This window comes from Schistocerca nitens, chromosome 2 (genome assembly GCF_023898315.1).
Source record: "Schistocerca nitens isolate TAMUIC-IGC-003100 chromosome 2, iqSchNite1.1, whole genome shotgun sequence".
NCBI lineage: Eukaryota > Metazoa > Arthropoda > Insecta > Orthoptera > Acrididae > Schistocerca > Schistocerca nitens.
In genome coordinates this window covers 602,439,997-602,463,772 of record NC_064615.1, presented here as the reverse complement: position 1 = coordinate 602,463,772, position 23,776 = coordinate 602,439,997, and the positions used below count along the sequence as shown (strand labels likewise).

At 40.0% G+C, this 23,776-nt stretch overlaps 1 protein-coding gene across 3 annotated transcripts in view; it reads left to right on the top strand.

Annotated features, from left to right (window-relative positions):
* Positions 1–23,776, top strand: part of LOC126236685 (probable pseudouridine-5'-phosphatase) — a 148,777-nt gene that overhangs the window by 102,159 nt on the left and 22,842 nt on the right. For all 3 annotated transcript variants that reach the window (XM_049946176.1, XM_049946175.1, XM_049946174.1), the window contains exon 2: positions 6,598–6,816. In XM_049946176.1, coding sequence (XP_049802133.1) covers positions 6,675–6,816 — 142 coding nt within the window. In that variant the 5' untranslated portion in view covers positions 6,598–6,674. The remainder of the gene's footprint in view (positions 1–6,597; positions 6,817–23,776) is intronic.

Genomic DNA, 23,776 nt, shown 5'->3' with positions numbered 1-23,776 from the left:
TAAGACTCAACCTATTCTCATTTGAAAATAATGCAACACTTATCAAAAATATGCAAAAGTAAACAAGCTTATGTGTGTACAATGAGTGAGTGTAGCTGGCAGAAGGGCCTAGATAGTATGTATTTGTTTCACACTCAATTAGTGGGATTGGTGTTCAGTTATATTAGTGGAAAATACCGAGGTCTACAATTGTGGTTGGAAACTAAATGCCTTATCTTTGACAGAGCCAGATGCTACGTTTTAATTTATAATTTTCACAGTAAAGCTTCCAAAAGGATGATGAGTTGCACACAAGAATTTGTTTGTATCAGTGTGGTAAATTAAAGTGACATTCAGTTTTAGCTCTTTTTTTTTCCCCCCCCTAAGCACCTTCCTTTTCAGAATCTTTAAAAGATCAGTCTGTGGTGTCCCATGGTTATCACACCACATTGAGTGAGTGATCCTTTACTTTTTCAGTTACTTACGGTTACCTGCTATATTGATATTATGAATTTAAGTTCATGCTAAATAAATTCAGATGAATACCATGAAGACTTAAATATTACCAAATATTTATCAGTACAGTGATATCCGTGTTGTTGAATGTAAAGTCATCAACTTTTATTTTATTTAATCCTAGTGATTGCTGTATGTAATACATACCACCTGTATTTTCACTATTGTGTGTTCTGATGGAAGAAGTATCGTCTATGGGTGTCTTTCTGTGTTTGTCCAGATGGACTAATTTTATATTTCAGTCACAATTCTCTTAGACTATCAGATGACATAGAGTTCTGTGTTGTTGAAGAGGTGATAACTAAATACTAGAACTCTGTTTTCATATTCAGAATACAGTCCCCCCCCCCCCCCCCCCACTCATAAAACAAGAACCATTACTTCTACTTAGAAAAATTGCTGTGTCAGAAGCCAAATCTTCATCCAGAATACTCGTCAATTCGCTAGAAGATGTTTGAACCACACACTTTTACTTGTCTCCTAAGCAGAGAGTGCTGTAAGCAGTAGTGTGCAATCAGCTCGTATGTTATTGGATCCTGAGACAAGCTGCCACCTCCTCCTCATCCCCCACACCACCCCTCACCATCTCCCAGAGCAGCCAGCCTTTAGATTATAAAAATAATGTTATGGAGCAATGTTTTGCAGAATTTGATGGCAAATTGTTAGAAGGACCAGGTACAGCCTTCTTGCTCATTTTTGAAAATAATATTAATAACTATTAAACATGACATTTTACATGAATCAACACTATTCACAATGGCTATTTATTGCAAAGTGCACACTACTATTGTGTAGCTAAAGTTGACAGCAAGTGTAAACATTCCAGAGCGGCTTTGAGTTAGCCAGTTTGCACCAATCACAGAGGGATATAAGATATGTGCAACCAGTATGGGATGAGATACAGTGTTTGTTTGATGTCTAAACCCAGCTATCCTAAAATGGCTGCCAATTGGGTTACCCTGTTGCCACTGGAGTGAAAGAAAACTGTGACATCTATTGCCAGTCTGTGTGGGGACATTTCTAGCAAGAACCTTGTGGATGTGCCTGCTTATTTACATAGTGTAGGTGCAATGTAACAGTATGTTGTGGTTAATCAGTCATTAATGGTAATTCATTTATTATTTGTTTGGTCATCCAGGGGTCATCTCAAAATTTTACTGGTTTTGTTGTAATATAGTGAAAATAAACTGCTCAAGATAGGCATACTCACAGAATATATAAGTATGTTTTTACGACGATAGAACATTTGGTTGGCTGTGGCCTTTTAAGAAACCATCCCAGCATATACCCAAAATGATTTAGGAAAACCTACATCAGGGTGGCCAGACAGGACAAACTCCTTCCAGAGTCTTCAATGTCAACTGGACAAAGGGTTCGTGCTAGAGATTTTCAGCTCTGATGAAACTTAATGGGAATGTTCCACAATGTATTGGGTGGTTATGTACAAAGTTACAACTTGGTATCTCCTTTTGTTCCATTTGTACAGCGTGCTGCAGGTAGGGGTCCCCAAGTTTGCACCATCTACATGCATGCCAACATACCAAGAGAAAAGTCACTAGTTCAAGCCCGCCTGCTTTAAACAAAATCAGAGTAAGCAAAGATTCCAGTGCTGCTACAGCATTCATGGTCAATGAATTTAAAGCAGATGAAGACATTCCATTTGTTTCAACTACAATGTTAAGATCCAGGCAGAATGTTGCATGTATGTATGATAATGGTTGGTGACAGGAACTGTATGTGATTGTTGTTGTTGTTGTTGTTGTTGTTGTTGTTGTTGGTGGTGGTCTTCAGTCTAGAGACTGTAGCTCTCCATGCTAGTCTATCCTGTGCAAGCTCCTTCATCTTCAAGTAACTACTGCAACCTACAGTCTTCTGAATCTGCTTAGTGTGTTAATCTCTTAGTCTCCCTCTAAGTTTTTTCTGCTCTATGCTACCCCCCAATACTAAATGGATGATTCCTTGATGCCTCAGAACGAGTCCTACCAACCGATCCCGTATTATAGTCAAGTTCTGCCACAAATTCCTCTTCTCCCCAATTTGATTCAGTACCACCTCGATAGTTATGTGATATACCCATCTAATCTTCAGCATTCTTCTGTAACACCAGATTTCAAAAGCTTCTATTCTGGTCTTGTCTAAACAATTTATTGCCCATCTTTCATATGACTACACTCCATACAAATACTTTCAAAAAGGACTTCGTGGCGCTTAAATCAATACCCGATACTAACAAATTTCTCTTCGTCAGAAATGCTTTCCTTGCCATAGCCAGTCTACGTTTTATGTCCTTTCTACTTTGTCCATCATCAGTTATTTCCCTTCCCAAATATCAAAACTCATCTACTACTTTAAGTGTCTCGTTTCCTAATCTAATCCCTTCAGCATCAACTGATTTAATTCAACTCCATGCCATTACCCGTGTTTTGCTTTCATTGATGTTCATCTTATATCCTCCTTTCAAGGTGCACTACTATTGACATAATCTCCCTGCAATATACAAAATTGGGCACCAAAATGTGTTTATCAAATTTGCAGGTGCTTATGTTTTGATAGAGGAGGACAGAGGCTGCTGTACAAAAATGCAAAGAGACAGCATTGCTGTGTGTCATGTTGTTGTTGTTGTTGTTGTTGTTGTTGTTGTGGTCTTCAGTCCTGAGACTGGTTTGATGCAGCTCTCCATGCTACTTATCCTGTGCAAGCTTCTTCATCTCCCGGTACTCACTGTAACCTACATCCTTCTGAATCTGCTTAGTGTATTCATCTCTTGGTCTCCCTCTATGGTTTTTACCCTCCACACTGCCCTCCAATGCTAAATTTGTGATCCCTTGATGCCTCAGAACATGTCCTACCAACCGGTCCCTTCTTTTTGTCAAGTTGTGCCACAAACTCCTCTTCTCCCCAATTCTATTCAATACCTCCTCATTGGTTATGTGATCTACCCATCTAATCTTCAGCATTCTTCTGTAGCACCACATTTCGAAAGCTTCTATTCTCTTCTTGCCCAAACTATTTATCGTCCATGTTTCACTTCCATGCATGGCTACACTCCATACAAATACTTTCAGAAACGACTTCCTGACACTTAAATCTATACTCGATGTTAACAAATTTCTCTTCTTCAGAAACGCTTTCCTTGCCATTGCCAGTCTACATTTTATATCATCTCTACTTCAACCATCATCAGTTATTTTGCTCCCCAAATAGCAAAACTCCTTTACTACTTTAAGTGTCTCATTTCCTAATCTAATTCCCTCAGTGTCACCCGACTTAATTCGATTACATTCCATTATCCTCATTTTGCTTTAGTTGATGTTCATCTTATATCCTCCTTTCAAGACACTGTCCATTCCGTTCAACTGCTCTTCCAAGTCCTTTGCTGTCTCTGACAGAATTACAATGTCATCGGCGAACCTCAAAGTTTTTATTTCTTTTCCATGGATTTTAATACCTACTCTGAATTTTCCTTTTGTTTCCTTTACTGCTTGCTCAATATACAGATTGAATAACATCAGGGAGAGGCTACAACCCTGTCTCACTCCCTTCCGAACCACTGCTTCCCTTTCATGCCCCTCGACTCTTATAACTGCCATCTGGTTTCTGTACAAATTGTAAATAGCCTTTCGCTCCCTGTATTTTACCCCTGCCACCCTTAGAATTTGAAAGAGAGTATTCCAGTCAACATTGTCAAAAGCTTTCTCTAAGTCTACAAATGCTAGAAACATAGGTTTGCCTTTCCTTAATATATTGTCTAAGCTATCTCATAGGGTCAGTATTGCCTCAAGTGTTCCAACATTTCTACGGAATTCTAACTGATCTTCCCTGAGGTCAACTTCTACCAGTTTTTCCATTCGTCTGTAAAGAATTCGTGTTAGTATTTTGCAGCTGTGACTTATTAAACTGATAGTCCAGTAATTTTCACATCTGTCAACACCTGCTTTCTTTGGGATTGGAATTATTATATTCTTCTTGAAGTCTGAGGGTATTTCACCTGTTTCATACATCTTGCTCATCAGATGGTAGAGTTTTGTCAGAACTGGTTCTTCCATGGCCGTCAGTAGTTCTAATGGGATGTTGTCTACTCTCGGGGCCTTGTTTCGACTTATGTCTTTCAGTGCTGTGTCAAACTCTTCACGCAGTATCATATTCCCCATTTCATCTTCATCTACATCCTCTTCCATTTCCATAGTATTGCACTCAAGTACATCACCCTTGTATAGACCTCTATATACTCCTTCCACCTTTCTGCTTTCCCTTCTTTGCTTAGAACTGGGTTTCCATCTGAGCTCTTGATATTCATACAAGTGGTTCTCTTTTCTCCAAAGGTCTCTTTAATTTTCCTGTAGGCAGTATCTATCTTACCCCTAGTGAGATAAGCCTCTACATCCTTACATTTGGCCTCTAGCCATCCCTGCTTAGCCATTTCGCACTTCCTGTCAATCTCATTTTTGAGACGTTTGTATTCCTTTTTGCCTGCTTCATTTACTGCATTTTTATATTTTCTCCTTTCATCAATTAAATTCAATATTTCTTCTGTTACCCAAGGATTTCTACTAGCCCTCGTCTTTCTACCTACTTGATCATCTGCTACCTTCACTACTTCATCCCTCAGAGCTACCCATTCTTCTTCTACTGTATTTCTTTCCCCCATTCCTGTCAATTGTTCCCTTATGTTCTCTCTGAAACTCTGTACAACCTCTGGTTTAGTCAGTTTATCGAAGTCCCATCTCTTTAAATTGCCACCTTTTTGCAGTTTCTTCAGTTTTAATCTACAGTTCATAACCAATAGATTGTGGTCAGAGTTCACATCTGCCCCTGGAAATGTCCTACAATTTAAAACCTGGTTCCTAAATCTCTGTTTTACCATTATATAATCTATCTGATACCTTTTAGTACCTCCAGGATTCTTCCATGTATACAACCTTCTTTTATGATTCTTGAACCAAGTGTTAGCTATGATTAAGTTAGACTCTGTGCAAAATTCTACCAGATGGCTTCCTCTTTCATTTCTTAGCCCCAATCCATATTCACCTACTATGTTTCCTTCTCTCCGTTTTCCTACTCTCGAATTCCAGTCACCCATGGCTATTAAATTTTCCTCTTCCTTCACTACCTGAATAATTTTTTATCTCATCATACATTTCATCAATTTCTTCATCTGCAGAAGGATTGTGTTTAAGGTGATGGTTATATTTTTCTATCTTTGGTCACAATTTATTTTTAACAAGAATTTGTTGTTAGGATGCCATAAACAAAAGTAAACTTTTAGTGAGTTTGTAATATGTTGATTTATGTCAATTTTGTTGGATTAAGAGACCTTTGACTTCTTGATTCTTATCATTTCTTGAATTATGGGTGCTACAGTCAGTAGTATTTTTACCATTCAAGAAGATATTATTGTCACATAATATGAGAAGTCACTTGCATGCTGACTGTACAGCCTTTGAAGCTTTATTTTTATTATTTTAGAGATTCTTATTAGTCTTGAGACATTATATGCCAGGCTTGTTTCCTCACATCACATGCAGTTTGCATTTGATAACTTGTTTAAAGCTTTTTCAAGTTGGAGTTTTATTACAAGACCATGATATCATTTTAACTGTTTTTATTGTAAAATTATACATATACTTTGATCCATGACCCACTTACCTGCTTCTGAGTTACTCCTCAATAGGCTATGTTTGTGACTTTTGTACAGTCCTGATATATTTTTGGCAAATTACAGTAATACATTGGCATTGACTTCAGACCTATTTCCTTGCTTTTTTAAACTCTGTTGTGGACTTACACTTCTTGTGTCAGTCAGAGGATACTATAAATGTGCTACCAATGGGAATCATTAATACTACTAGTACAAATTACCATCCGCATATTGGAAGACTTTACTGTAGACAAATCACGTGCTTGTAAGTACGAAACAACACAATACAAATTCTGTCACGCCCATTATTATACTACATTGAAATTAAATAATGGTATTTAACTATGAAGCTTCTTTCTCTGCTCTTTGCAGGTACTGTGTTGAGATGATTTGTATCTTTAATTTTACAGACATATTTTTCTTAATATGTTTTGTTATGTATAAGCTTATTATATTTTCTGCAGATACTGAATCAACATATTTGAAATTCTATACGGCTATTGCTGCGAAATATAATAAGGAATTCCCATGGTCTGTTCGCATGAAACTAATGGGTACATTGGAAAGAGATTCGGCAAAAATTATGGTTGAAGATCTTGGTTTGCCCATAACGGTGGATGAATTTTTGTCACAACAAAATGCTGGTCTTCAGAATGTTCTTCCAGAAGTCGACATTCTGCCAGGTAGTCATTAGAGCTCTGTACTAATTTAAAATATTATAATGACAAAACCCTGTCTGAAATACTTTCCTGCTCCTCTTCCCCTGTAACCTATTTCAGCCAGCCGGTGTGGGCATGCAGTTCTAGGCGCTTCAGTCTGGAACCGCTTGACCGCTACGGTCGCAGGTTCGAATCCTGCCTCGGGCATGGATGTGTGTGATGTCCTTAGGTTAGTTAGGTTTAAGTAGTTCTAAGTTCTAGGGGACTGATAACCACAGATGTTAAGTACCATAGTGCTCAGAGCCATTTGAACCATTTTGAACCTATTTCAGACTGTAATAAGACATCTTCAGATCCAAACAAAAGGAGAAAGAAGAAGAAAGGTCAATAGTGCAAAAATAATAGTCATGTGACACAAGACCAATGAAGCCATCAGTGTTAGACAATAACATACTGCACAACATCCATAGTTTGTGTTTCATTGCATAACTATAAACATTGTTGGCCAACATCATCAGTTACCAAACAAAAGCACTGTTCCAACAGAAATTTTTGAAATTATGCTTAAAATTTTTTTTTAGCTTCTAATAACTTTGTGATGCTGAAAGGCAGTCTGTTGTAAAGTGTAATACCACTATGGCTTCCATGCATCTATATGTCTGTTCTTTTTGTTCACTAAGTATATAGTGCTGTGCTGTGTGTGTGTGTGTGTGTGTGTGTGTGTGTGTGTGTGTGTGTGTGTGTGTGTGATTCAGAAGGAGGCTTTTTGGCCAAAAGCTTACTTGTTTTGTAGTCATTTTGTTGTGCCTCTCTGTAACTCAACATTTCCATTATAAGGTGAGTAGCAATCTGTCCTTTTCATAATATTGTCATAGCAACAAAGGTGATAATAAGGTAATATACTAGTTAGACTTAGCTTCTGACATCTCTGCCCATGATATGACATTCTAAATATACTCCATGCAGACCACAAGATAAAAGTCTTACCTAATGACAGTCTTAAATTAAATCAACCGCAGTGCACTGTGAAAGACTATTCTTGTATACCATGGAAGGCTGTGCGCCATGAGCAGGCATTATATGGTACAGTCTGAGAATTCAGTCATGGATTTACTGCCCTATTTAATGCCCTTTGCAACAAATGGTGCCCCTCAGGATTAAAATTAAAGAGAGCCACTGTTTTCTGGTTGCCTGTAGAACTGTGTCGGATACATCAACGAAAACAATCAGTTTTTGTAAATATAATGGGATAGGTAAAAAAATTTACTCACTGAGTTGCGGCAAGAGAAAATGCACATAAAAGTTAAGGAAATGTATAAGCTTTCCAAGCCAGTGACCCTTCATCTGTTAGAAGGATTGAAGGGGCAGGATCAGGGATGAAGGAAAAGGACTGGTAAGGTTCAGAAAATAGGAAGAGTTAATGGAAAAGTCAGCGAGAACACTGTGTCAGAGGAGATCAACCAGACAGGATGAGAAGAAAGGACTGGTTAATGGGGAAAACTGGAGAGTTTAAAGGTGGAAGATAGGGTAATAAGCAAGACAAAGCTTACTGAGAAAACTTTCATGCAATAGTTAGTAAGAGTGGGAAACAAAGTGCATTGTTGTATTGTATTGTGTTTGGAGCGGGGAGGGGGGGGGGGGAGGGGGGCAGTGGAAGACATATCAGAAAATAAAAGATGTAGAAAACTAAAAGGGAGTGAAGAGAGGGACAGTTACTGAAAGGAAAGGTTGAAACCAAAGAAATTAATTTAAATTAGGGCCAGATGGGTGGCGAGAACCAAGGACAAGTTGTAACACCAGTTCCCACATACGTAGTTCCGAGGGGGGAGGGGATATCCAGTTTTCATGTGTGGTAAAACAGGCACCAGCATCATGACTGTCATGTTGTAGAGCATGCTCTGCAACAGGATACTGTGTGTCGCCCATGTCACCCACAATCTATGCCCAGTCATCCTGACTGATAACTTGGTGGTAATAATACCAATGTAGAAGGCCAAACCATTTTTTTAATGTAACAGCTGGTATATGACGTGTCTTTTCACGGATGATTCTCTGTTTGGTATGCCAGTTGCAGGGCTGGTATAGGCGGTGGTAGGAGGGTGCATAGGGCAAGTCTTACAGTGGAGACACTCACAAGGGTAGGAGCCATAGAGTAGGACTTAAGGATCATAGAGTCTGACCAGTATGTTGTGGAGTTTGAGAGGGGCAGGGGAGGATGATGTAACGGAAAGCTATGCTAGGTATGGTAGGCAAAATGTCAGGCAGAGTAGACATCATTTCAGGGCATAATTTTAGGAAGTCATAGCCTTGTCGAAGTAGCTAATTAATACATTCAAGACCAGGATAGTATTCGGATAGTACTGAATAGCAAGAGGTGTTCTCCCAAATTACTTTTTTGGAGGGATCAGTAGCGCCAGGTTTTAATGTGATGCCTGGAAAATCTGCCTTTGAACTCAGCTGGCAGGGTAATTTCGTCTGGTGAAGGTTAACGTGAGAATGGGGGCATATTGCTGTAAAAGGTTTGCATCTAAACAAATGTGTTTTCCTTGAATGCCTGCTGTATGGCAGGGAAAGGATGGCATCAAAGATGTCATCGATGTCGCTAACCAGGGGCTGAAGGCTAATGGATCCCAGAAAAGCCATCTACAAGCAACCCATTAAAATGTTTCCATAGGAAAGGAGCCATTCTTGTTTCCGGTTGCGCCCCGGTTCTATTTATATGTCTGCTTCTCAAAGGTAAAGTAACTGTTCATAAGTAAAAAAATGATTAAGGTGAGCAAGAAGGACGTCATAGGTTTTTGATCAGTTGGGCACTGGTTGAGGTAATATTCAACAGCAGATGGACAATGTACATGGGGAATATGGTATAGAGTGGTGACAAGCAAGGTCTGTGGTGAGAGTGGAACAGGCACAGATTTCAGATGATATAGGAAATGGTTGTTGTCTGTAACATAGGAGGGGAGGCTTCAGGCTGTAAATTGCAGGTGTTGATCAACTAAGGCAGATATTTGTTCAGTGGTGCTTTGAAGCCAGCAACTATGAGGCAGCTAGAGTGATTGGTTTGTGGATCTTAAGAATAAGGTAAAAAGTGGGAGTATGTGGTTTGGGTGGGATAAGAAGTTATATGGACCTGAGATTTTACAAAGGAACTGTACGTCACTTTTTATCACATGGATGAGATCTTGATGGCAGTTGCTGTATGTAGAATTGTCAGAAATCTGGTATACACCCGTGCTTACATACTCCCGCTGGTCAAGAACCACAGTCTTAGATCCCTTGTCCACTGCGAGAATGATGATGGATTCATCAGTTTTTAGGGAACGAAGAGTCTGGAGTTCTGCAGAGGACAGTTTAGGGTCATATTGCAGGGACCTGAGAAAGGGTTGTGAAACAGTGCTGGATATTGGGACCTCTTGGAAAACTTGGAAGGGATGATTCTGAGGTGATGGTGCTATATCAAGTTGGGCTTTTGGCTGGAACTGGTCGAGGCAGAGTTCAATGTCAGGTTTGCTGTTGAAAAAGTTTTGACATTGGGTCCCAAAGTGATATTTCCAGTTGACAAGACATATGAAGGAAACTAGGTCTTTAACCAAAGCACCTTGATTAAATGCAGGTTTGTGGCAGGAAGGGAGAGGGACTTAGATCAGGGGTTTAGAACACTGTACTGCTATGACTGGTTCTTGTGATCACTAGTTACCACAGCTCAGGGAGGCACGGCACTTGTGAAGGCTTGGGGATGTTAAGAAGGTTGACCAAGCTTGGTTTGTTGGAGAGAGAAGTGGTGGTTGATGGTGCAGCTGTTCATGGAGCTGTTGAGGGGCAAGAATGGAAACACCACTTTTGAGGTCTAGGAAAACGTACGTAGCTTTTTTAGGTGAAACCTGGCATGTTGTTGCAGTTTGAAGTTGGCTTGCTGGATGATACTTTCCAAATAAATATGAGGGGCAGATGATTGCAGGATTTTGTAGGAGAGAAGTCTTGTGGAGAGGAAATTGGCAGATGAATCATATAAGTCACTGATGAGGCAGGTAAGTGCAAGATACTGCCATATTTGAAACTGTGAAAGGTGCTGGTGTAGAGTGCATTTATATCCAAAAGCAGGAACTTTCAGTGTTAGGTCTTTTGGGGCAACTCCCAGGGGACAAGCGGGTTTCAAGTCAAGTCAAGTCAAGGTCTGGATATAATATGTGATGATATTCATCACGATGAGTTTTAGGCCACAGTAGGGTACAGCAGACTCTTAGCAAAGAAACTAAATGTAGGTAAGTACCAAAAGAGAGATGGAAGAAGAGAGCCTTGCTGCTAGGTAGTAGCTGTGGGAGGAGTGTAGGCCAGATGTCAGATGAAATATTACGAACAGGATATCAGGTCACAAGTATTGTGAAACCGAGTGCTAACCTTAGCCAGGTGACAGAGACATAGGGAGTTTGTGCAAAGATTTTGGCGAAGAGGATCGGGTTATTGCAGTAGGTGGAGCAGTGGGCAGCCTGGCCGATGACAGAAATTACAGCATTAAGTGTGACCTGGATAAAAAATAAATAGCAACTACACACACAATTTAGAGATTCATGGATGTTCTGTGGTGCCATGACTAGCCCTAGGTTAACATTGCAGTGGGCATTGTGATCACTGAGTTGAGCGGGTTCCCGCTGACTGTATTGAAATACCATACAAATGCAGTGCCTGTTGCTACAGTTGGGAGATGAGGATATACTAGACATGGTCTACATATGAATAGGAGAGACTAAGATAGGTTTGCTGAGCTTCTTGCAGAAAAATGTATAGAGGGCTATCATCACAAAAAGCAAGATCCCTGTGGTTAGACCAAGCGAGGTGGCGCAGTGGTTAGACACTGGACTCGCATTCGGGAGGACGACGGTTCAATCACACATCCGGCCATCCCGATTTAGGTTTCCTGTGATTTCCCTAAATCGCTCCAGGCAAATGCCGGGATGGTTCCTTTCAAAGGGCACGGCTGACTTCCTTCCCTGTCCTTCCCTAATCCGATGAGACCGATGATCTCGCTGTCTGGTCTCCTTCCCCAAACAAACCAACCAACCCTGTGGTTAGTGATGTCGTAGGGGTACCTTTTGTATGTAAGAATCAGGATTCAGCACCCTGATGTAAAAGAAGTCAGAATAACAGTAGAGATCCACAAAATACTTAAGAATGCACAGAAAAGTAAGGTTAACTTAATAGAATACTAGAGGATTGAATAATAAAGTAGAAAACTTCTTGCCCGTTTTGAAAATTTAATGAGCTCTCGAAAGATAAGACATCCTGTGCCTATCAGAGCACCACGTGACCACATGGTTAGTTTAGATATAGCAGCATACTCATGCAGAACTACTGTGGGAAAATGTGGAGATGTTACCTATATTAAGACAGAACACAAGTTCAAAAACATTGAGACCAGTAGATTTTGTAGTGATCAGCACGTAGAAGTTTATGCTTGTGGATTAATACTGGAAAAATAGTTCTTTTAATTGTAATTGTAGGTAGATCCCCACAGGGAAATTTTGAACTATTTATCAGGATGTGGATTCCTTACTGTGTTCAATGTCTGACACCAGCAAGCAGTTAAGAGTTTGTGGTGACTTCAATGTAGACTTTCTTAAGGGTAGTAACAGGAAAATGTTAGTAGGACTCATACACCAAGGGTTCTGAACAAACTTAATATTGTTACAAACTTAATTATGTGTATAGATTGTTCATTTATCCTGGGAATCTAGAATCTTGATAATTATTGCCTGTTATTGGTACTGATACAGGTAAAACATACGTCTACCCGTTTCTAAGAAAAAGTTATCTTAAGAGGAGAACAGACAGACAGTTGGATAATAAATAACAAACAAAATGCTTTTTGCATAATACAATTACAAATTTTTAAATTTTTCCTTTGCTTACTCAGTGAAACTTTGCTTCTTGCCAAATATGATGATTCTAGGTGAATGGGAAATACCATGTAAGTTTTGATGAGAGTGAGTTTGCGACTATCAAAATACATGATGTAAATGGCTGTCTTTTGATTGCACTGGCTTGCAGGCTTATATTTATTACATTACCAAGGGACTATAGATTTTGGTATGCAACAAAAATGTAAAAGTTTCACCGTGATACGTCTACTCATTCCTGAGAAAAAGGGTTATAAGAGTCGGACAGACAGACGGACAGACGGACGGACGGACGGACGGACGGACGGACAACAAAGTGATTCTATAAGGGTTCAGTTTTTATCGTTTGAGGTAAGGAGCCCTAACGATCTGGGAACCTTATTTTGATCCTACAAATTCCAGCTCAGCTATTAACCTTCCAACAAGGGTGGATAAAGGAAATAGAACTGTAATTGACAATGATTTCTGTGGTGAAGCTCTGAACAAGAAAATAATTGTTTACCCAGTAACAAATGCTCTCTCTGACCATAATTCACAGCTATTTATGATTAATAAGATGCCTTACAGTGTGGATACTGCTCTGGGGAAATCGGTTAGAATAATTAACGACTCTGGGACAAGTGTTCTTACAAATAGTTTACAGGAGATGACCTAGAATGAAATTTATAGTGAACCAAATGCTAACATTAAATTTTACCTTTTTCATTATAAAAATTCATATCAATATTAGAAAATAGCTTTCCATAGACGCTAATCAAGAAAGACAGAAACAGCCATGTGAAAAAACAATGGATCACTTTAGGGATTAAAGTATGTTTTGAAAGAAAAAGGGAAATTATCTGTTGGCAAGAATGATTAGAGATGCTGCAGTAGTTGCACACTACAAAAAATATTCAAAACTACTAACAAAAGTTTTAAAAAAGTTAGTAATTCTGACAACAGACTTATGGCTGTATGAAATGTACTGAAATGAGAGACAGGATAACCAGCCACAGAATAGCATAACATCTCTATTGAACTGAATGGAAGGGTTGTAAATGATGAGTTACAGTTAGAAAATGTATTTAATAATCTTTTCTTAAATATAGTAGAAAGTACAGGGATGGCTGCCAGACTTGGACTCGGTGCTGATTTGAATGTTACCGTGTTCACATGTCTTGCTTTGTCAACTTGCTCTGTGACTTACATGTGTTGTCATTTTTGAAATATATGTGTTCAACTTGACATTATAACAATTGGCGACGAGGTAGTGGATTTCTCCTTTTCATCGTTGACCCACAGGTTTCCATGGCTACTTTAGAGCAACTATTGCAAGATCTCATTGAACAGCAAACGCTTCTCACATCGGCGATTCGCGATTTCGTCGCGGCATTCATTGCGAGCCGTTTCTCGTCGTTGTAGATACCTCAGTTTCCTCCTTACGACGAGACGGGGGGAAGACTGGTCTGATTATGAAAAACGTCTTTGACAGCACTTCTTGGCTTTTCATGTCACGGACGAACAAACATGTTCCTTTCATGGATTTCGCCTCAAATGTATCGATTGTTGTCGCAATTGGCTCCTTTGAAAGATCCTGCGTCTTTGTCCTTTGCTGAAATGTGCTCACTTCTGTCCGTATATTTTCATAAGCAAATGCATGTGGTAGCCTCTCGTGTTGCCTTTTATCGTCGTCAAAAACAACCGAATAAATCCTATCATGCTTGGGCTGCTGGGCTTCATGGCCTCAGTCGAAAGTGTCAATTTGTTACTGATGTTCACAAAGAATCCTACGCAGATTCCATGGTACTGGATTCTATTATCTGGTTGGTGCCCAACAAAGAAGTGAGGCAACGTGCCCTTCAGTTGGCAAATCCAACTCTAGATGAAGTCCTATCCATCACGGAATCTTTTGAAATTTCTCACGCAGCTGGAGCGCAAATAGAGGCGTGGGGTGATGTCGTGGAAATACAACCTCTGTGCGCTATTGACGATGCGTGCGGCGTGTCCCTGCCGGCCAATGTGGCCGCAGTACGCTCCCATGCGCAGTCTCGGCCTAACCGTAAACAACCCTCTCAGAAACTGCAGCAAAACCCCGGCAACTTCCTTCATGTCCGCGGTGTTTTACAAAACATTCACGTGAGGATTGTCCCCAAAGTTGGGCCGTGTGTCACAATTGCAAAAAGAAGGGTCATGTGTCGCCCATTTGCAAATCCGACCACATACATGATGTTCATGACTGTGACACTGATTCTGCTTCTGTGTTGTCTGTCAGTTGCACTTCTTCCCTTTCAGGGAAGTTATCCCTCACAGTCCAAATCCTTGGTCGGGATGTTCGCTTGCAGGTGGATACTGGTTCTGCTGCCACTATAATTAATTCTCAGACGTATCTTCAGTTGAGTTCTGCTACGGTTTCTGACCCTACCCTCTCCCGGGTTATACCCTGTATTCAGAAGGGTTGGCCAGATCGTCCGTCCGCTAAGACTTCTGATCCGTTGCGGAACTACTACGCTTTGCGTTACCGCCTCACGGCTAGGGATGGTGTTATCCTCCTTTCCACTGAAAATGCTTCGCCGTGTATTGTGGTACCTGCGTCTTTGCGTGCTTCGGTCTTGCGCCTCCTTCACCAAGGGCACTGGGGTGTCTCTCGCACAAAATTTCTGGCGCGCCGTCATGTGTACTGGCCCGGTATCGACTCTAAAATCGCACACATAGTCACTGCCTGCGGCCCTTGTGCGTCACAGGCTGCCACCCTGAAGTCATCTTTGTCACCGTGGCCTTCGCCTGAGAAGCCCTGGGAGCGTATTCATGCTGACTTCGCAGGACCTTTTTTAGGTACGTATTGGCTACTCGTAACTGACGCCTACTCTAACTTTCCTGTCATTGTCCGTTGCACGTCACCTACCACCGCGACGACCACAAGTGCTCTCGCCCGCATTTTCTCTTTGGAAAGCCTTCCCTCTACTCTTGTTACTGATAATGGTCTGCAATTTGCCTCTTCCGAATTTGCGGATTTTTGTGCTCGTCATGGTGTCATGTATGTCACGGCCCGTCCGTTCCATCCACAATCAAACGGTGAGGCTGAACGACTGGTCCGCACATTTAAGGCTCAGATGAGGAAACTCCTGACTTCTTCTGCTCCTGATGATGCACTTCTCCAATTTCTGGCTTCTTACCATTTCACCCCCATGGGCGACCACAGTCCGGCTGAGCTCTTACATGGCCGACAGCCCCGCACGCTACTTCATCTTCTGTGGCCTTCCACCTCACGGCCGCGGGTGCCTTCACTTGGCCGGTTCACCACTGGCAATCTTATATGGGTACGGGGATATGGCAGGTGGCCAAAATGGAGTCCGGGCCGCATCTTACGAGACAGTGGTCGATGCCTGTATGAAATGCAGACGGACACGGGTGTTGCAGTGCGTCATTCGGACCAGCTTCGGCCTCATGTGCCGGCAACGCCTGTTCCGAATGCCGCTACACCACCTTCAGCTCTATCTGACGCTCGGGATCTTGGCATCTCTCATTACTCACAACGCAGCCCTCTCATCGTCATCTCGGTGCCAGCACAAGAACGTCCGCCACCAGGAGACGTGCCCATGCAGGAACCGGATGACCATCATTTGTCGGAGCAACTGTACTCGCCTCCTCCTCCTACGGATGCCGACACATCGCCCATGTCTCCTGTTATATCAACTGGACTTGCCACAATGGGCAGATTGGTGCACAGGGCCTCAGCAGATTCGACCCCTATGTCTCCTTTCATCTCGATCTGTTATCATCGGGGACACTTCCATCCGTATGGGAAGCCACCTCCTTGAGACTTTACGGCCAGTCAAACAACACCTATAGATGTTAAAACAAAGTGCTGCTGCGCAGTTACGCACATCCTCTATATGCGGCGCTGCCTGCCAGCCATGCAGCAGCCGCGCCACCTAAGCGGCCAAGCAGCCAGCGGCCGCCGGACTTGGACTCAGTGCTGATTTGAATGTTACCGTGTTCACATGTCTTGCTTTGTCAACTTGCTCTGTGACTTACATGTGCTGTGTCATTTTTTAAATATATGTGTTCAACTTGACGTTATAACACTCTCAAAAATAGAAGCTCATATGGTTTTTATGGTATTTCCAATAGAGTACTAAGATTTGTTGCAAACCCCTTTTGAAGAAAGGTGGTAGAAAAGATGTTAATAACTACCGACTTGCTTCACTTTTGATATAATTTTCCAAAATTTTTGCTATGAAAGCCCATATCAATGTGGGCCTTCGGCTCTGAATGCCCGTATCAATGATGCTTCGTTGAATGATTCGCACGGTGACACTTCCTGATGGCCCACCATTGAAATTCGCAGCAATTTGCATAAGGGTTGCACTTCTGTCACATTAAACAATTCTCTTCAGTCGTTGTTGGTCCTGTTCTTGCAGGATCTTTTGGAGATTTGATGTTTTACTGGATTCCTGATATTCATGGTATGCTTGTGAAATGTCATACATTAAAATCCCCACTTCATCTCTACCTTGGAGACTCGGAGATGCTGTCTCCCATCACTCAAGCGCCGACGATAATACCACATACAAACTCACTTAAATCTTTATATCCTGCCATTGTAGCAGCAGTAACATCGCTCTCGTTTTAGTGCAGAAACAAATGAAATTTATTGACATTAATTAACTCTAGCCAAGTTTGTTCCTTTTATTCAATATCATCTCCAGCTAGCTAATGACTCCACACTCTACACTGAGATATCGCCTTTTACTGAACAAGTTGATACCCACTGATCCTGAACAGAATTCTTTGCCTGCACAAGGAAATGCATTTTGGAATGCTTTATAGACTTTCCATATTTGACAAGTAACCTCATTGATCGCAGATCATCATACACTCCAGACTTATTCTAACTACTCTAAAATACAAACTCCACCACACAGGGCTCTTGACTTGTCGCCTCAGTCCCATGAGGGCTGATTCTCTGCTTTCACCAATTCCAAACCCTCTCCACAAAATTATTTAACTTATAAGCCTTTCATGTAGTTAAAATCTGGAGCAGAATGTAGGAATTTCTGTTGGCCATTTCCAACACAAACCAATAGAACTCAGTAAAGAGCAGCTACTGGCTGTGACTTTCCCCATTTATTTCCCAAAGGCTCTGAGGAAACATTGACGGAACTCACTCATCCTGGGAAACAGTTTGTTTTGCTCCGACCACTATCCATTTGGGATGATTAGGGGAAAATCGGCCATTATCTTCAGGTTGAACAGTACCGTATTTACTCGAATCTAAGCCGCACCTGAAAAATGAGACTCGAAATCAAGGAAAAAAAGATTTCCCGAATCTAAGCCGCACCTGAAATTTGAGACTTGAAATTCAAGGGGAGAGAAAAGTTTTAGTCCGCATCTCCAAATCGAAACAAAGTTGGTCCATTCCAATATGAGACACAATTTAGGTCGAATGAATGGCGTTACAGCTACAGTAGTTTGGTTCGAGTCGTAAGCTTAGCAGTTAAGCTTTACCACATAGCCATTGCTATGCGTCAGGCGCTCCGTCTGTATTTATACGGGTGCCCTTCCTTTTTCACGTGCTTCGTCTGGTTTCAATTGATTGCTTATTTTTCTTTGATCTGATAAGCGCCGTTTTCTTTGTTATAGGTGTTTACGTCACTCTAAGCTGAAAATTCATTACTGTACTGTGTCATGCATTGTTTGTCCCATTCTGATAGTGCGTGTTTACGGCCTGTCGCCGCTCGCGGCATGGCTTGCTTTTGTGCGTGCTACCGCCGCTTACAATAAAAAAAAAAGAGAGAGAGAGGAATCGTCTGATTAGCGAAACAATGGCAAGAGACTGCTATTTGTTGTTACTTACACTTCTGCTTTCTTTGATAATGATCAAGAAGAACCAAATAACAGACTGCGTATGATAGAAGATGTTCTGAACGAGAGTTTAGCGAAAATTTTTCTCCGTTTGAAAATCTTTGCAGGCGAGGCTCTTTAGTACATTACATTTTGCACAGAAATTAGAGTCATCTTAGATTTACAAATCTAATCAATTGCTGTGCTTCATTTCTGACTGAATCACTATTAGGCATAAGAATAATACGAATATAAACAAGACATGATATGTATATTCTTCCGCGTTTGCTGTTTCGCTCTAGTTTCGTAGTTTATTAGGCAGACAGAATTTAAATGAGATAGCAGCAAACACGAAACAATAATGGCAAAATGTTTATATTCGTATTATTCTTATGGTGAAGAGAATACTGCATGTGATTCACAATTCATGAAAGTTCCTATTAGCAACCATCTCTTCTCACAGGTAGGAAAAAATTCAGAACGTAGAGTTGCCCATATTGACAAGTAGAGTTGGCGATATTGACAAACATCCCAAACAGTTGGTTGGTTGGTTTTGGGGAAGGAGACCAGACAGCGTGGTCATCGGTCTCATCGGATTAGGGAAGGATGGGGAAGGAAGTCGGCCGTGCCCTTTCAGGGAAACCATCCCGGCATTTGCCTGGAGTGATTTAGGGAAATCACATCCCAAACAGTCTTTCCAGTCGGATTTTCGTAGTACATTGAAATGCTGCTACATTCGAAGATGAACAATATGGAATTTGTATTTACTTCGTTGGATAATGTATGAAAATGCAGTGGTCGAAACTCAGGGCGGAGAAAAAAGCTCGTCTTCAACCTTTTTTTTTAATTTATTTACTGACGCAGAGGATTTGGTGCCAGTATTTATTTTTGTGCCTGCAAAGCACGCCTGTGTAGCGCTACATATATTCGACGACAGAAGTTAGTTGTGGCGGCACCCACCAACATTTTTCAGAACTTCCGCTTGCTTTGCACTCGATTCTAAGCCGCAGGCGGTTTTTTGGATTACAAAAACCGGAAAAAAAGTGCGGTTTAGATTCGAGTAAATACGGTAATTACCTTCCCCCTGAAAGCAGAAAATGGCTGTGGTGACCACAGTATCACACAAGACTAATACTACCCAGATGTGGCCAAAAATGAGATTTTAAACATTATGCTGTGAGAAAATTACTTAACATGATGGACTATCATTACTGTAATACCAAATGCTCATGAGCACAATAATAATAATAATAATAAAGATCAAGCAGACGCAGAAAACCCAGCCAGCAAAATATCGCCCCATAACATGCCTACCAACAATATACAAAATATTAACTTCAGTCATTACACAGAAATTAATGACACACACAACACACAACAAAATTATAAATGAAGAACAAAAAGGGTGCTGCAAAGGAGCACGAGGATGTAAAGAGCAACTGATAATAGATGCAGAGGTGATGTATCAAGCTAAAACTAAACAAAGGTCGCTACACTATGCATACATTGATTACCAAAAATCTTTTGATAGTGTACCCCACTCATGGTTACTAGAAATATTGGAAATATACAAAGTAGATCCTAAATTGATACAGTTCCTAAACATAGTAATGAAAAATTGGAAAACCACACTTAATATCCAAACAAATTCAAATAATATCACATCACAGCTAATACAGATTAAGCGTGGAATATACCAAGGAGACTCATTAAGTCCTTTCTGGTTCTGCCTTGCTCTGAACCCACTATCCGACACGGTAAATAATACAAATTATGGATATAATATTACTGGTACATACCAACACAAAATCACACATTTGCTATACATGGATGATCTAAAACTACTGGCAGCAACAAGTCAGCAGCTCAGCCAATTACTAAAGATAACAGAAGTATTCAGCAATGATATAAATATGGCTTTTGGAACAGACAAATGTAAGAAAAATAGCATAGTCAAGGGAAAACACACTAAAGAAGATGATTGCATATTGGATAACCACAGCGACTGCACAGAAGCGATGGAAAAAACAGATGCCTATAAATATCTAGGATACAGACAAAAAATAGGAATAGATAATACAAATGTTAAAGAAGAACTAAAAGAAAAATATAGACAAAGACTAACAAAAATACTGAAAACAGAATTGACAGCAAGAAACAAGACAAAAGCTATAAATACTTATGCTATACCAATATTGACCTACTCATTTGGAGTAGTGAAATGGAGTAACACAGACCTAGAAGCACTCAATACACTTACATGATCACAATGCCACAAATATAGAATACATCACATACATTCAGCAACAGAAAGATTCACATTAAGCAGAAAGGAAGGAGGAAGGGGATTTATCGACATAAAAAACCTACATTATGGACAGGTAGAAAATTTAAGAAAATTCTTTATAGAATGAGCAGAATCTAGCAAAATACACAAAGCAATCACTCATATAAATACATTGGCTACACTATTACAATTTCATAACCACTTCTACAACCCTTTAGATCACATAACATCAATGGATGCGAAGAAAGTAAATTGGAAAAAGAAAACACTACATGGCAAGCACCCGTATCATCTAACACAGCCACACATTGATCAAGACGAATCCAACACATGGCTAAGAAAAGGCAATATATACAGTGAGACGGAAGGATTCATGGTTGCGATACAGGATCAAACAATAAACACCAGATATTACAGCAAGCATATTATTAAAGATCCCAATACCACAACAGATAAATGCAGACTTTGCAAACAACAAATAGAAACAGTAGATCACATCACAAGTGGATGTAAAATACTAGCAAATACAGAATACACCAGAAGACATGACAATGCAGCAAAAATAATACATCAACAACTTGCCATACAACATAAACTAATAAAACAACACGTCCCCACATACAAGTATGCACCACAAAATGTACTGGAGAATGATGAATACAAATTATACTGGAACAGAACCATTATAACAGATAAAACAACACCACATAACAAACCTGACATCATACTCACCAATAAAAAGAAGAAATTAACACAACTAATCGAAATATCCATACCCAATACAACAAATATACATAAGAAAATAGGAGAAAAAAATTGAAAAATACATCCAGCTGGCTGAGGAAGTCAAGGACATGTGACATCAGGATAAAGTTGACATTATACCAATTATATTATCAACTACAGGAGTCATACCACACAATATCCACCAGTACATCAACGCAATACAGCTACATCCAAATGTATATATACAACTACAGAAATCTGTTAATATTGATACGTGTTCAATTACCCGAAAGTTCCTAAATGCAATGTAACATATAACGTACAGTTAAAAGGAAGTCACGCTTGATCAAGGTCCGCGTCACTTTCCATTTTTAAAGGAAAGAAATTGTAATAATAATAATAATAATAATAATAACAGTAATGATACTAACAATAGTACCTCTCCGTGCTGTGCATATTCCATTATTAACTTGTTATATACTCAGTTTAATTTCTTGATCAGATGATAAATATTCTACGTGATCTTATTTGATAATGCAGATGCATACAAACTTTGTCAGTCTTCATTAGCTCCATGAAAGTCAGCTTCAATTCCATAGCTACATTTGTTCAGAGTCTGATATCTCCTAAAACTATGCTTTATTTGCTTTCATGTAAAACTATTTGATATGAGCCATTTATGAATATAATTTATTATTGTCACAATTGCATCATACGTGAAGTTTAGCCCCTGTTCATGATGATCGTTTAATTGGCAAACATGTACCCCTAGGAATAACTAAACAAATTTTTGGGCGAAGTGTTGTGCACTTATCTACATTCAGAACAAGAATAGTTAAAACAGCCTGACAGATTTTTGGGCAAGGTGCTGTGCATGTGTAAACTATCCAAACAAGAACAACTGGTACAGTCTGACAAATGCTCTGAAAATTGTTAAGTGAATTGTGTTGTCTAATTGGTATTTGTGACAGGTCTAAATCAGATTTTATTTTGAGAACCAATAAGCAGACAAATCATAATTATTCTAGTGTTATTATTATTATTATTATTATTATTATTTTTATTATTATTTTGACTGGTTCATAGAACATGAGGCCCAGTGGTTGAATCTTAACTGATGCTGTACTTAATATTTTTCTTTACCTGTGTCTATTATGGAAACCTGTGCTTCATGTAAGTTCCAGATGATGTCACATTACAAGGTCAGTTCAAAAATTCTGGAACACTTTTCCACAAAATTTTTCTACACTTCTCTTTCACTTATTGCGCACTGGCTCCTTTTAAATACTCACCTCCACAATTGATACAACACTCCCACTGCTGTTACCACTTCTAGAAGCAATCTTGGTACACCTCTTTATCTGTGGATTTTCTTTTATCTTGCCTGCCATTGCAAATCTTTGTCCTTTCAGTAGGGCTTTCAACTTCGGAAATACAAAAACTCCTGCAGGAACAAGGTCTGGAGAGCATGGAGAATAAGACAGCACAGTGATTTCGTTTTTTGTGCAATAAGCTAATCTTGACTCATGAGCTGTGCGACAACCTTGGCAGCAACATGATGCATTCCAGATGCTGTGTCAGGATATCATGACATGATCCAACTGAAATGTTACATTCTTCTGTGTTCTTTCGGACAGTCAGCCTTCAATTGGCATGCACAATTTCATTGACTTTACTGACATGAGCGTTGTTGCTAGACATCAAAGGGCATCCTGAACAAGGGTCATCTTGAACTTCTGTCCGGCCATTTTTAAACTTCGTGAATACTTCGTAACACTGAGTACAACTTAAGCACTCTTCATAATAGGCTTCCTGCATCATTTTGTGTGTGTCTGTAAAGCCTTTATTGAGTTTCATGCAAAATTTAATGCTCCCTTAACTCTGCCATCTCGAAATTCGCGAAGTGTGTGTTACAATGCTCAATACAGCACTAAACAATAACTAACAGACATACAACAGGGAAACTTGTGGCAGTCACACATTAAACACAGGCGTGTGCAGGTATGCCAACCACATTTTGCTCCAGAACATCATTGGCACGAAATTACAAATGTTCTGGAATTTTTTGAACAGACTTTGAATGTGAGATCGCTATTTATCTTTAAAAACGATTGTGGTTTAAGTCGGAAGCACTCACAAACATACATGAAAATGCCCTTTGAAAGGATGTTGTTGTTTAATTTACCTTAGAAAAATTTTCATATGGCTAAAAATGGGTAGTTCTGAAGCTGCTCCTTCATGAAACTGAGATTGT